The following is a 14,304-nucleotide window of genomic DNA, read 5'->3' as shown; positions in this document are numbered from 1 at the left end:
CAGTGGAGAGGCAGGACAGCCCCGTGCAGGCAGTAAGCGGATGCAGCAGGAAGCACTGGCCACAAGGTGGGGGAGGCTGCTTTTCCCCTGCTCTGAGCAGGCTTGTTCCCCTGCTGGGGCGGGGGGAAGGACGAGGAGGGCCTGCTGTTGCAGGAGCCTGCCAGGGCTTACCCTGGGTCCTACTACCCCTGTCTCCTGTCTTCTTTGATAGGAACTAGGGGCAGATAAATATAAATGTTCTACATTTTTTAGGGTCCCCATGGGCGGGATAGAATGGCCTGGTGGGCCAGAGCTGGCCTGTGGGCTGTATTTTGCCCACCCCTGGTTTAGGAAATCAGCTTTTTCTTGGGTGTCAGATGTCAGCTGCCCCATTTGATCTCACAGGGGGCCAATGTTGCTTTTGTTCTTCCTCCAACTTCCCATGTATTTGAAGAAGGACTTTTTGTTATCCTTGATTCCCATGGCTAGCCTGAGTTCAATTGCTGCCTTGGCTTTTCTGGACCATTCCCTACAGGTGTGGGCTTGTGCTAAGTAGTCCTCCTTGGTGATGATTCCAGTTTTCCCTCTGGTGTAGACTTCTCTTTTTTGTTTTAGGAGACCCAGAAGTTCCCTGTTGAGCCAAGGGGGCTTCCCTGCCTTCTGACTGCATTTCTTGCAGGACAGGATGGACTTCCCTTGCACTTTGAGGACTGAGTTCTTTAGGAACAACCATTCCTCATGGACTCCCCTTTCTAGAAGGCCACGGTCTCTTAGTGTCTGGCTGACCAGTCTCCTGGTTGTGGAAGTCAACCTTCCCAAAGTTGAGGATTTCTGTTTTACTGAGGGATTTGCCCACCCTGTGTTGGACAGAGAAAGTAATCAAATCATGGTCGCTATCACCAAGCTTGCCCTCAATCCTCAGGTCACTCACCAGATCAACCCCTTTGGCCAGAACCAAATCTAGCAGTGCCTCTCCCCTAGTTGGCCCACAGACCTCTTGCATCAGATACAGGTCGTCAGTGCAGGTGAGGAAGTTTCATGACCAATCAGACGTGGCCATGTGCTCTTCCCACAAGATGTCAGGGGGGTTGAAGTCTCCCATGATGATCATACATCGGGAACATGCAGCCTTGGCCAGTTCCCTACTGAATTCGAGATCCAGATCTTCTTGATTCTTCTGTAACAGACTCCTACAAGTATATCCCCTTCCCCATACTCTCTCCCGTATTTTAACCCAGCGAGTCTCAAGGCACCCTCCATAGTTAGTGAACTTAGTTTGAAGGGAAGTGTACTGCTCCTTGACATAGAGAGCTACACTCCTACCCCTCTTCCCAACACAATCTCTCCTGCAGAGGGTATAGCCTTCTATACCTACCAACCAGTCATAGGAGGAGTCCCACCAAGTCTCTGTTGTCCCTACAAGGTCATAAAATTTATTGGTCAGGAGAAGGGCCAGCTCCTCTTGCTTGTTACCCAAGCTTCTGGCATTTGTGTACAGGCAGTTGAGTCTGCCATGGGAAGCCTTAGGCTTTCTTATGTGAAGGGATGTGACCTTTCCTTGGGCTCTCTTCAAAATGGGTTCCCTTGGGCTACTAAACTGTTACTATTGTGATTGGCATGACCTGGACTAGAACTGTTGATTGACTGCCCGTCCCCAAGCAATCTTAGCCAAGCCCCTCACAATGGCACCATTGCCAAAGTTTTCTGTTCACCTCACTAATGCACCTATCCCTCCAGGTCCCATGACCTGTGATTGTGAGGATCGAGGAAAAAAGTACCTGAGCCCCTAGACCATTGAGCCCAGTCCGCAGAGCCCTGTAGTCATCATGCATGACCTGGCCAGGATTGCTCCACACCATGTCATTTGTGCCCATCTGAATGAGTAGCATGAGATTGTGATCTGAGGGCTGGATGAGTTTGGGGATCCTCTCAGTCACATCATGGAAACAAGTCACAGGGAGGCAGCAAACCTCATGGGCTACAGGGTCGAGGCGACAGATTACACCCTCTGTCCCCCTCAGGAGCGAATTGCCCACCACAGCTACTCTGCGTCTTGTTCTGGGCACAGTTGCTCATGGCCCTCCTTTCTCATATGCTGGGGCTGGAAGTTTGGCTGGTTCAACTAGTGTGAGGGGTTCAAAACGGTTGTGGAGCTCCAGGGGAACGGTTTCCCTGGTGCAGTGCCTCCTACAGCCAGAGACTACCTATGTCCAGGCAACCCCTGACTGGACCTCACGGTGGCTCTCTATTTCTGTCAAGGCATCGTCAGTTGTTGAGTGGAGTACCTGGAAGTGGGTGTCCAGTTATCGTTCTGCATCTCTAGTGGCTCGCAGCCATTGCACCATTGCCTGGTGTTCCCTTATCTGGCACTCCAGAGCCTCCACTGTTGAGCACATCCCACAAGGGGAGCTGTCAGTGCTCCCAGACCCAGCTGCCTGCATCTGTGCCAGGCAGCCTCCACAGGAAGCCAGGGGCTCCATCTGAGTGAAGGCTGGGGCAGGGGTCCTGCCCAGGTCGGGGCAGGGACCGCAGGCTCCATTTAGGTAGAGGCTGGAAACATGGGCTCTCTTTGGGTGAAGACCCCGGTAGTACCAGAGCAGGGGGGTCCAGGTGCAGGGTGGAGCTTCAGGGTGCAACACATCCAGAACCACCATGTGGTCTGGGCTACTACTGTGCAGGCCATTCCCTGCAGGCTCCCTGCCTGGAGCCTCATACCCCTTCTGCCTGCCCTCCTGTGCGAACTCCTGTGCTAACTTGCATGCTGGGCCTAGAAGCGTGCCTGGTTGCATGTTCTGTTTGTAAGGCTCCAGTCACGTGCCTCCCTGGAGGGCTGGGCAAAGTAGGAGCTGGAGAAATCACCACTGTGATTGACAGCCCTGTACTTATTTCTGCAAGTGTCTTAAAAAGCACCTATCTGGAAGCCTTTGTGCTGCTGTCAAAATTCCTAACTCACTATGGAAAACAGCTCTGTGACACCCTAGGATCACAAAATTCGTACAAATATCTGGCATGAGGTTAGTGATGTTCTCGACTGCTGCCAAAGATAGCTCTGCTGCATCCAAGGATCATAGCCACGTCTCGCTAGTCATCTCTAGTCATCCTGTGCATTCATACTTCACAAATACATTCAGGTTCTTCTGTGCCTTTGTTTCTGAAGACCCCCTCTCACATTTTCAAGGCCTCACCATCTGCACAATGGAGCTCATACCCCCACTGCCGCAGAAAAATGCGGTAAGAACACGTTCTTTCATGTCTGTGAAACACGTGGATCCTCCAGTGACCAGCACCAAGGAAAAGCTCAGCAGGAAATTAAACCTTCCGTCTCTAGAGTGGGGTATATGTGGCCTGCAGCAAGTGTGGGGGCTCACACCCTGAACAAAGAGGATAGCAAAGGGAACAAGCTGCTCCTTCCCTGTGCACTGTCCAGGCTGGGTGCAGAGGGAGGCAGGCTGGTATGATACATGGGAAGATCATGGGCATAGCTGAAAGAACTGTAGCCTCCTCTAACCACAGGATGGGGGGACGGGACTATCAGGTGTGCATCAACGGAGCTCTTGGGACAACTTGAAACAATAGCAGGGAGGGCAGGGAGGGTGAGAGCTTGATAACAAGTGCTTGGGGGTGGGAAACATTGAGTAGGGCACACTGGCCCTCAAACGAGTTGGAGGAGCCAGTGGACACCACCCAGCGAAACTGCTGAGACATGACTGGATAAGGGCTAGGAAAACATGGGCAGGCAGGAGCTGGTGGGAACATCAAGATAGGAGGCAGCCCCTCCCCTTCCCCAAGCCCACACCAATGTTCCCAGAAGCTGCAACCGCTTTTAAAGGGTTCCGCCCCCACCAAAGAAAAGAGGAGAGAACCGAGGCGAGGCCCGGCGCAGCTCTGCCCCCTCTAGAGGGAAAGCGGAGGGAGCCCAGGGCCGCGCTGAGGCGGAAGGTGCCGGCATCGAGGGGATGGGGCAGAGCCGCCGCCCCGCTGCGGCCAGCGTACAAGGCCCGCCCGGCGCGAGGAGGAGCCCGGCCCCGGCTGCTGCGGGGCGGGGCGAGGCGAGGCCCGAGCCCACCGCCGGCTCCAGACACCGCCCCCCGGGCACGTGAAGCGGGGGAGGGCGGAGCTGAGGCCGCGGGTGGAGGTGAGTGTTAGGTGGGAGGTCGCGCTGTCGGGCACGCGCGGAGGCCCCCGCTCAGCCCCCTGCTCGCGCGTCCCCGGTGCTTGGAGCTTCATCGGGAGCGCATCGTAGCAAAGGAGGGTTGGGAGGCCCTTCAGCGGGCGGCTCATGCAGGCCCTGCGCCAGCTGTATCAACCCTAACAGGGCTTTGTTTTCCCGGGTCTTACAAACCTCCAGGGGAGGAGATCCCACCGCCTGTCTGGGTAGCCTCTTCCAGTGAGAGCGTTCTTTCTACTATCCACCCCAACCCTCCCTTGCTGCAACTTGAGCCCATTGCTCCTTCTGTGATCTGTCACCACTGAGAGCAGTCCAGCTCCATCCTCTTTGGACCCTTGTCAGGGAGCTGAAGGTTGCTGGTAACAACCGGGTTTCCCAAGATCCTCTCCCAGGGGTGGCAGCGCCCGCACAGCGTCGCCCTGTGATAGGCCATGTAAACCCAAAGGTTCCAAATAACCCCCAGTGTCAACAGTGTTCTGACCCACTGTGGGCTCCGTGCCCCAGAGGAGCAGCTCCTGTGTTTTTCCCTAGTCAAGGAGAAGAAAACAAGTGGAAGCCAAGAGCTGGCACTTTCCAAGTGGGGAGGCTGAAGTCTAACAAGGGTGACAGCCCCTGGCCTAGTCTCCGCCAGACTCAGGGTTTTTCTTTCTCTAGCTGCACAGTGCCTGGCATGCCAGTAGTCTTCCCCTTTATTATTAGGCAAGTATTTTCTGTTGTATGTGTTTGGTGGGTGTTTTAAAGCTTCAACTGGGTTGTGCCAATTCTATTAAGAGCAAAGTTGGAGGATTCTGGCTAGAGGATCTTGCCCCTTCACTCAGGGTCTGACCAATCTCTATATCTGGGGTCAGGAAGGAACTCTACCCCGTGGTCAAATACAGACGGGGGGGAGGGGGCAGGGGTTTGCCTTTCTCTGTAGCTTGGGGTACGTGGCCCTCTACCTGTGACCTGTTGAGCATATATTGACTGCATTTCATAGAAGCAGGTTGTCACAGTTCCTCTACTTTACCTGTGGCAGGTTGGGGTGTTAGGTCTATGTTGTGTCAGGGTTGACAGTAGTTTTATGTAGAGCATGGATTATGGTTGCATGGGAAGGCTTGGATAGGGATGATCTTGCCTCAGGCAAGGGGTTGCACTAGATAAGGCGGTCTGGAGATCCCTTCTAGCCCTACTTCTCCCCAACTATACCCCTCATTGCAGACCCCTTCAGGGTGGTGATGGCAGAGCAGTTAAAGTGGCTTCCTGTGGCATGACCTACCTGTAAAGGAGGCTGAGGAGTCCATGATAGGTGGATGGTGTGCTAGCAGCATCATGTCATGGGCTGCTGGCTATAGTCACTAGGCTGCCCTGATCATGTGAAGTTGATAGGTCATTTTCTTCAGGCAGACCTTTTGTTTTTCTTTTTTTGAAGCTTTCCACTGATTAGAGCTCTGAACATGAGACACCAGTCTTGAGCAAGGGCTTGTCTACACTGGAAGGGTTTTAGGATTAATCATGCATTTGAATTAATGTAGGGTGAGAATTTAAAAGTATGGCAGCTGCTTCTGCAGAACCAGATGAACATGCCATTATTTCAGTACGAGTGGCCACATGGGCAGCTATTCAAAAATAACTTTATGTGCAGACAAGTCTTTAAGAATCTGTCTTTGGTTAAGATAGTGGGGTAACTTGGTAAAGATTGGCAGAAGGCAGGGTAGGGATACATGTTATACACTAACTGTATCAGAGATTTAGAGGTGGATTTAGTTAGTCTATAAGGTGTATCTCTACCCTGCCTTCTGCTTGAGTTCAAACTAACATGGCTAATTACCTCATTGTGCTCATTAGTAATTTTCTGCTACCTATAGGCTGATGAGCTTGTGGGAGTCAAAGCAGAGCATGCAGAGATGTTCTACCTGCAGAAGACAAGGAAACTTTTTGAGGCAAACTGGCTGCTACGGAGATATGCTGCAACCTGGAAGAGCTTGCCAGAAAAAGCTTCATTTGCAAACATACTGCGGATGGATCATAAAACACTCACTAAACTGACTTTCCCCCTCCAGGATCTGGAGAGATATCTTGTGTCCGGTGTGAACACTGAAAACTTCCGGATCTTCAACCCCAGCCTGGATTACATCCAGTGGGCAGAGTTGCTTTTCAGACCCTCAAAAGACCACGCGATTGATTATTTCAGTTCTGCCATCCGCATGGATCACGTTCCACTACTGTCACAGCCTGAGGTCAGGGCATTAAAAGGCAGGCCTTGTTTCTACCGCTACTGTCAGGAGAAACTTGGAAGTTCCCCCAGTGTAACATTTTTTTCTTTCCTTGAATTCTTAGGCTCTAGTTACATTTGTTTTGGTAATTTCTTGGCTAGGCAGAGGCAAAGAAGAATGTCTCAGTGCAGTCCCAGCCCTCTGCAAAAATCCAAGGGACCTGCCAGCATAAGTCTGTAGTAAGTAGGGCTGTGCAAAATTTCACCGGCCTTCTCGTTTCAACAGTGTTTCAAGCAATTTTGAGGTTGAAACAGCAAAATCAGAATGAAACAAAGGCCGTTGAAATAGCCTCAAAAAAACTGAGGCTAGTTGAAACATTTCAGAAGTCGAAATGTTTCGACCATAGGCCGGGGATGGGAAGTCAGTCCAGCTGGGCTGACTTTCCATCCCCAGCACAAGATCCAGCAGGGAATGGAATCAGCCCAGCTGGGTTGACTTCCCATCCGCCATGCTAGATCCCCATTCCCCGCACTGGGTCCTAGAACTTTCAGGACCTTTCTGAAGGGAACAAAATGATCAACCCTCACAGTTAGGGCAACTTTTGCAATTTCTGTGTCATTGAGGCATCAGGTTCTGTGCCTTTCTTGGCTTCTTCTGAAGGTGTTTACGTACGTATGTATGAGAGAGATCCAGGGACTGCTTGGATGAGACCCATTGTTTATCTGAGGTACTTGTCTGGCCTCTCTCACCACAGCATCTGAGCACCTCATGATCTGGTGTGTATGATGTTACAGCAGCACCTCTGTAGGATAGGGAAAGAACTATTTATTAGGGATGTGCAAAGCAGGCCCTATTCAGTTCGGATCTGGCCTGAATCAGGGACAGCGATTTGATTTGTTGATTCGGATCACTGACCGTGATTTGATTCAGCTGAATCCGAATCTGAAGATTCGATGCTGATTTGGGAGTCAGCTATTACGATCTAGACATAGCTGTAAATGGTTTTTCTACATACTTTGAGGTACCAGGCACAGCTTGTGAATGCTGCAATGCTGGGGAGGATGGAGCATCTCATGGGGTGGGGGGCCCTCCGTGTGCTCAGCAGTGAACCTGGAAGTGGACTGGAAGTAGTTCCAGTCCGCTTCTGGGTCTGCTGGGGAGGGCACTGGGGGGCCACCCTGCACCTCCCCCCCAGCTCAGCGATCGGCCCCCAGACCCAAGAGGCACCAGTTGCCTGTCGGGGGGAGGCACAAAGGGGGCCCCCTGCACAGTCCCCAACAAACCCAGAAGTGGACTGGAAGTGCTTATGATCCACTTCTGGGTTCACTGCCGAGCGTGTTGGGGAGCCCCCTGCACTCCTGTGGGACACTCAATCTGTCCCACCATCACAGCATTCATGAGCCACCTGCTACCTAGAGCTATGTAGAAAAAAACATTTAAAGCTTTGTCTATGTCTAAATCTCTCCAAATTGATTCGGAGGATTCCAGTTCAATTTGAAGAGATTAGAGGGTCCTCTGATTCAATCTGGATTCTGAGATTTGTCTAATGAATCTCCACTGAATCAAATCAGGAACCGAAGCTTCGCACAGCCCTACTGTTTATCCCCATTTTACAGATGTGAAACTGGGAAACTTAGGGCCAGATACTGTTTCATCTGTTAGGCACCCTGAGAAGAACCAAGGCATCTGAGTTAAACGTGATTCTGTTCCATCCTGCTCAAGTCCTGAAAAACCATCAGTGCAGAAGGTGGGTGGTTCTTCCTTGTTGCAGCTTTTTGTGACGTAGTCTTAAGGCTATGATGAAAGTATGTTGCAAAAAGAAAGGCATTCCAGGTACTTAAGCAGCAGATCATGTTTAGATTGGGATATGCAATGGGTGGAATAGGATCTTCCTCAAGTGACCTCTTCAGGGTCACACAGGAAGTTCCAGGCAGAGTAGGGAATTGAATCCAGAGCCCAGGCTTAGGCTGGAAGTATATAGTCATTCTTCCCACACCCAGGCTGGCAAGGCTTTAAGAACTGCAGGAGCCACTCCTGTTGCAATAGAAAGTACTGGGCAAGGGAGAGAAGAATGCTGCAATGCTCTCCTTTTCTCTCCCTCCAGGTGTGCTTTATGGGCCGAAGCAACGTTGGGAAATCCTGCTTAATAAAGGCTTTATTTTCTCTGGCTCCAGAAGTTGAAGTGAGAGTATCAAAAACTCCGGTAGGTGCCGTTTTGGAATTCCCTCCATCTCAGTTGGATGCTGGTGCCATTCGGGTGGGCTGGGAGAATGAGGGCCAAACTTTGCTTTGGGCTGAGTGAGTTAGTGTCTGGTCCACTGTGCATCCACTAGAATGCACAGAATACAGTAGCAGAATCTCTGGTGAAGTAATGAATGGATAAGATGGAAAGAGCCCTCAGAGTTTAGGGAGAGTATGTTGGGAGTGGATGAAATCCTGGAAGCAGAACATGCTTGTTGTAGAGTTTCTTGAAACAAAACGAATGCAAGAGCTCTACAGAGGTGTTTTTAGTCACTTTCTGAAGGGCAGGTGCACAGTCTGACTTAAGTCCTCCTCCCTCTGAGAGTTAGAAGCCACCTTCTAATTTTCAGTCTAAATCTATTTGCAGTCAGTTTTTACCCACTTGGTTTTGTGTCAGCTTTCCCCCCTACCTTAAATACTACTTCTGTTCTGTGATGTTTAGCCCTACAGTATATTTATTGCCAGACATCCTGTTCCTTCTCATTTTGTTGTGCTGAAGGAGCCACAGTTTTCTAGTTTCCTTTCACAAGCAGACTCGCTATGTACCTGGTCTTCTTAGCAGCCAATCCTTGCACTTTTTCCAGCTCATGCACGCTCAAGGTTGATGACTGGTGTTGTACACAGAATTCAGGATAAGCCTTCACCAGGGCCTTGTACATGGCATGACTGCCTCTCTGTTGGTATTGGAGATATTTCTCTCAATTAGGATTGCATTTTCCTTATTTATGGCTGCACTGTGTCCTTCTCCTTGGTTGTTTCAGACTGATAAACTCCCGGCTTACAGAAGAAGTTTTTGTTCTTGGTCCCCAATGGCATAGTCATGCATTTTGTTCCGTTGAATTCCATCCCATTTTTTTACTCCAAACCTCAACATCATCCAGTTTGCTGCATGTTATGGGTGATTCAGGGCCATGGCTCCATATCTCTGTTGACTTAAATTTGCATATGTGAGCTGGAAAAGGGCAGGTGGAGGTTACTCATATGATGGCAGCCTGGAGGTACTTGACACCTTTGTCTTGCTTCCAGCTCGTGGGGTATTTGGAAGATTCCAGACTTTCTTCTCCAAAGCTGAGACCTGCTCCCATGCACAGCTGATTTACTCTGGCTCTTTGTGGGAAGCTTTCTGCTCTCCACAGTTGAATGGGAATGTTTGTACAAGTTTTCTGCTATAGATTGCATCTGGCCTGCCTCCCTCCACTCACTCAGCTTTAAAAAATACTTTTAATCTCAGAAATATAAATCAGTACACATGTCCCTACTGGCCAAACCTACATCATCATCACTACATAGATTTACATAATTGCACTTTGACAAACTTAAGTTGGTTTCATCTACTGTTAGTCCAAGGGAATTTTTTCCACTAAATCCTGAATCAGTTCCTTGCTTTCACAAGTGCCTCCCTCTTCCAGACAGTGGGGTCACTTACGTTATGCTGCTGCTGAGTGTAATTAGATCTGAAATACTGCATTTTCCTGCATACAGCATGCCCTGGAATAAAATGTGCCATTTGTTTTTGAAAGGCAGAATGAGAAAAAAGAACTTTCCTTATAGGGATTTATTGAGTAGCAGCAACCAGAAGCCAAGACTACTCATTGTTTTGCTTCCTGTGGATTGCTGCAGATTTTATTTTTGCTTTTGTCTAGGAAATGACAGAATTTGTTCTTACTGTATTTTTCATGTATAATGTGCACTCCAATTTCCAGCAGCTGTATTGTGGGGAAAAAGTGCTTGTTGTATGCAAAAAAAAAAACAAAAACAAAAAAACCCGTACTTTCCCAACTTCTAGGCCTGTCAAATCTTGTCTTGATTTTCTCCACGTGCAGCTTATGTGCTTAATGTAAAACACCTTTTTAGATCATCCTATCATCTGCTCTGCCTTTGGCTAATACTTAATAATGTTCTCTCACTCCAGGGTCACACCAAGAAACTTAATTTCTTCAAGGTGGGGAAATGTTTTACATTGGTGGACATGCCTGGCTACGGATACCGAGCCCCAGAAGACTTTACTGAGATGGTGGAAGCCTATCTACAAGAACGGAAGAAGTAAGAGGGCTACCAAATGCAGTTGTAGTATTGCTTTCTGCAGTTCCAAGGCACATATTTGCAAATATTAGATGGCAGAGAGAAACATAAACTAAAATGTATCAAGGGGTGCATTAGGTGCATTAGACTCCCTGATCAGTTTTTGAACAGAAGTGGGAAAAGTTTGATCTATTGTGTAAATCAGTCTCTTATGCCTGGGCAGATCAAAGCCCCAAGAAATATTTAAGGTAATGGCCTGCACCAAGTCCTCTCGGGATGAACTGTAGTGGATATGAACGGCTGTGCGGGGGCTGAAATCACTTCTCATTGCTACTGAACTGAGACCATCGTTGCTATGTTGCCACTTAGCTCTTTGTGCCTTTGGCAGCTTGAAGAGGACATTCTTATTAGTGGATGGTGTAACAGGAATTCAGGAAGCAGACAACATTGCTATAGATATGTTGGAAGAGTTTGGGATCCCTTATGTGGTAAGTTAATTCTTTCTCTGAAGCACAAACCCAGAATAAAGGCCTGTTTAAAGAATGCCCCTGACTTGTGCCTAAAAAACATAACAGACCAACCAGATGACCCCATGCAGTACAAGTCTACTAGCAAGTTAAAGGTGACCTGTATGGCAAAAATCCCTTCCATTATAATATATGAGGCCTGAAAAGCGGCTTTTTTTTTTTTTTTAAGGGCTAGATCTTCAAAATAGAATTAATTCTTGGTGTCTGGCATGAGACACCTGAAAAGGGTCAGATGTTCATAGGGCAAGTACTCAGCATTAATGTACTACCTTGCCCATTAGATAAGACAGAAGGCAGTTGGACAACTCTGGGAGAAAGATGCATCTTGTAAATGTTTCCAGGCTCACAATAACATTTCTCTCGTCTCTCACTCTCTCTCTTTTTCTTCCTCTCCATCCTACCCCAAATCTTCACCCAATGGATTTCTCCAGTTCGTGTTAACAAAAATTGACAAAGCTTCCAAGGGACTGCTACTAAAAAATGTACTGGCAATCCAGGACTTTGTAGAGCAACGAACTCAGGGATGTTTTCCTCAGCTCTTCCCAGTCAGGTAACCTTCTGTTCTATGCTATATTTAAGCACCTGAAAGAAAGGAAACTAACTGGAAGGTGTTGGGTGGTTTCAGAGATGGAAGTCCTGGTTATGCACAGAACCAGTGCAGGGGAGGGTACCTGTAGAACGGAGGTGAGACTTCATCCTTCTAAGGCCCATACCTCCTTTGGCCTTTCTACTGTGACATAGTAAAGACATACTAGTGGGTTTTGTGATGTGGAGGCTTGTCTCAGACCACCTGACTCCTCAGACAGACAGCGCAGGGGGTGGTGACTAAGGCATAGTTGACTAGGACCTACTGTGGGATGATTGTAGCTTTCTTCTTGGAAAAGAAAGGTAGTAGCTGTGCTCAGGCTGCCCAGTACAAATTAATGCTGCTGTATTCAATTGTACTGCTGCCTGTGGTTGCTGTAACTTCAGTGTCCGTACTTGTATTCCTCTTGGCCTATCAGTCTACTTGACTGGGAAAAGGAAGAGGCTTTTCTTCTGGATCCACCATTAATAGAACATCAGGCTGAGACCCTGCCCTCTGTTACATCTGTACTGTCTGAGGGAAGCCAACTAGAGAGCACTGATGTGAATGAGAATGGAATTGGACATTTTACAGATAAAATGGAAAGGACCTAACTTGAGTTTCCCATTATGGGGTCAGACTGTGTCAGTTAAACAAAACAAAAAACCTTCTGTTTACGTGGAGCAAGTTACAAACCTAGGACCCCAATGTGCTGTCTTTTCAAGTCAGCTTTCAATATACAAATATAAAACTGTATCGCACATGATCATGCAGAAAACCTATACCAGGGCCTAGGATGCCCTCCAATGTTCTGTGTTTCTGTTGTCACTTATACCCATACAAAAAGGCTGCCATAGCAGACTGGTCATGTTCTGCAGGCACTCTTGCAGGAACCCAAGTTGCAGAGTATATTTTTTATACTGTGCCGTTTTTTTCCAGGAGTCACTATGCCCTTGTTTATCTGTCTTATAGTATCATAGTTTCTAGGGTCAGAAGGGACCTGAGCAGATCATCTATTCCGACCCCCTGCCATGGCAGGAAAGAGTACTGGGGTCAAATGACCCCAGCAAGGTGATTGTCTAGCCTTGTCTTAAAGACCTCCAGGGTAGGAGCCAGCACCACTTCTCTTGGAAGTTGGTTCCAGATCCTAGACACCCTGACATTGAAATAGCACCTCCTGATGTCTAGTCTGAATCTGCACTCTGCCAGCTTGTGACCATTATTTCTAGTCACTCCTAGTAGTGTTTGGGGGAACAGGGACTCCCCCAGTGCCTGCTGGTCCCCTCTGACTAGTTTGTAACAGGCCACTAGATCCCCCCTCAGCCTTCTCTTGTGGAGGCTGAACAGGTTCAGGTCCTGTAGCCTCTCCTCATAGGGCCTGTCCTGCTGCCCCCTGATCATGCGGGTGGCCCTCCTCTGGACTCTCTCCATGCTGTCCACATCCCTCTTGAAGTGCAGCGCAGCACCCAGAACTGGACACAGTACTCCAGCTGTGGCCTGAGCAGTGCCGCATAGTACATGGGGTCAATCTATTTTAGACTGAGCAATAAGCAATTGCTCAGTTTTGAGCAGTTGTTTCTGCACATACTAACTAATGAATGGAAGAATTAATAAATCCTTATTTCAGTGTAGGGCAAAGAGATTGGAGCAGCACTGAGAAGGGTAGATTGGTGATTGTGTCACCAGTCAGAAAATCCTGCTCTAAATTATCTTTTTGTGTGTGTGTTGAATCTTTCTTTCTAGGCTGCTTCTCATAGTTTAGTAACTATTAAAAAGTATTCAGTAAATATAGCTTTTCCAACAAACTTGGCACTTTGCTATATTATACTTATGTAGTCCTATGTTAAATTATAATATATTTATGTTGATTCTTTACTTTTACATTTGTATGTTAGAAATAGTGAATGAGAAATTTTAAATTAAAGTAATTCAAGCTATAAAAGGAAATAACTTGAAAGTCTGTTTAAATGTACAAAAACAATATTTTAAAGGTTAATTCAGATTTTAAACGTGACTCTTATTTTTTCCTGAATTATCCAGGACACATGAGGTAGTTATGTATAACTGAGCTTAAAAGGAAGGGAATTGTATGGACTATGATTTTAATATTCTTAAATGTTTTAGGACAGCTAGATCTTACACTTAGTTTTTATTCATAGGTTAGAAGAGCAAAATTAGAAACCTGACTCTCTGAATCTTTGTTTCCACAGTTCTATAGAGTATTTTGGGATCCACCTGCTGAGGTGTTTTATAGCACACGTTACAGGAAATCTACCCATTACAGAGACCTGATGACAACACACAACTATCCTGTTGTACTCCCTTATCCACCATAAAAGATACTAAAGCCCTACGACTGGATTTTGGATTTATGAGTTTGTAAATAATATAGAATATTGGAATTATTTTGATTTTTTTTTTTTTAAACTCAGTGTGTAGAAAGGTGGAATCTTTGGTTTAAATTATTCCCAGAACAGATTATTTTTCATATTTTTAACCATTATTAACATCATTAAAATATAATAAACATATTTTATAAGCGGTTTATATTTCCTTCCCTTCCTTCATATGAAGGCAGTCTTGAATGTGAATCAAGTCTTAAGTGAATGC

At 47.5% G+C, this 14,304-nt stretch overlaps 1 protein-coding gene across 1 annotated transcript; it reads left to right on the top strand.

Annotated features, from left to right (window-relative positions):
• The first annotated feature begins 4,035 nt into the window (after nt 1-4,035).
• Nucleotides 4,036-14,083, top strand: GTPBP8 (GTP binding protein 8 (putative)). Its single transcript, XM_019548814.1, is given in 7 exon segments — nt 4,036-4,114; nt 5,992-6,363; nt 8,444-8,596; nt 10,493-10,623; nt 10,991-11,090; nt 13,905-13,996; nt 13,998-14,083. Coding segments are annotated over 6 exon segments (852 nt in total). The 5' UTR covers nt 4,036-4,114; nt 5,992-6,030; the 3' UTR covers nt 14,041-14,083.
• The last annotated feature ends 221 nt before the right edge of the window (nt 14,084-14,304 follow it).

Source organism: Crocodylus porosus, unplaced genomic scaffold (genome assembly GCF_001723895.1).
Source record: "Crocodylus porosus isolate Cpor-Errol unplaced genomic scaffold, CroPor_comp1, whole genome shotgun sequence".
Lineage (NCBI taxonomy): Eukaryota > Metazoa > Chordata > Crocodylia > Crocodylidae > Crocodylus > Crocodylus porosus.
Note: the sequence above shows the minus strand (reverse complement) of the source record. Positions and strands in the feature narration are given on the sequence as shown.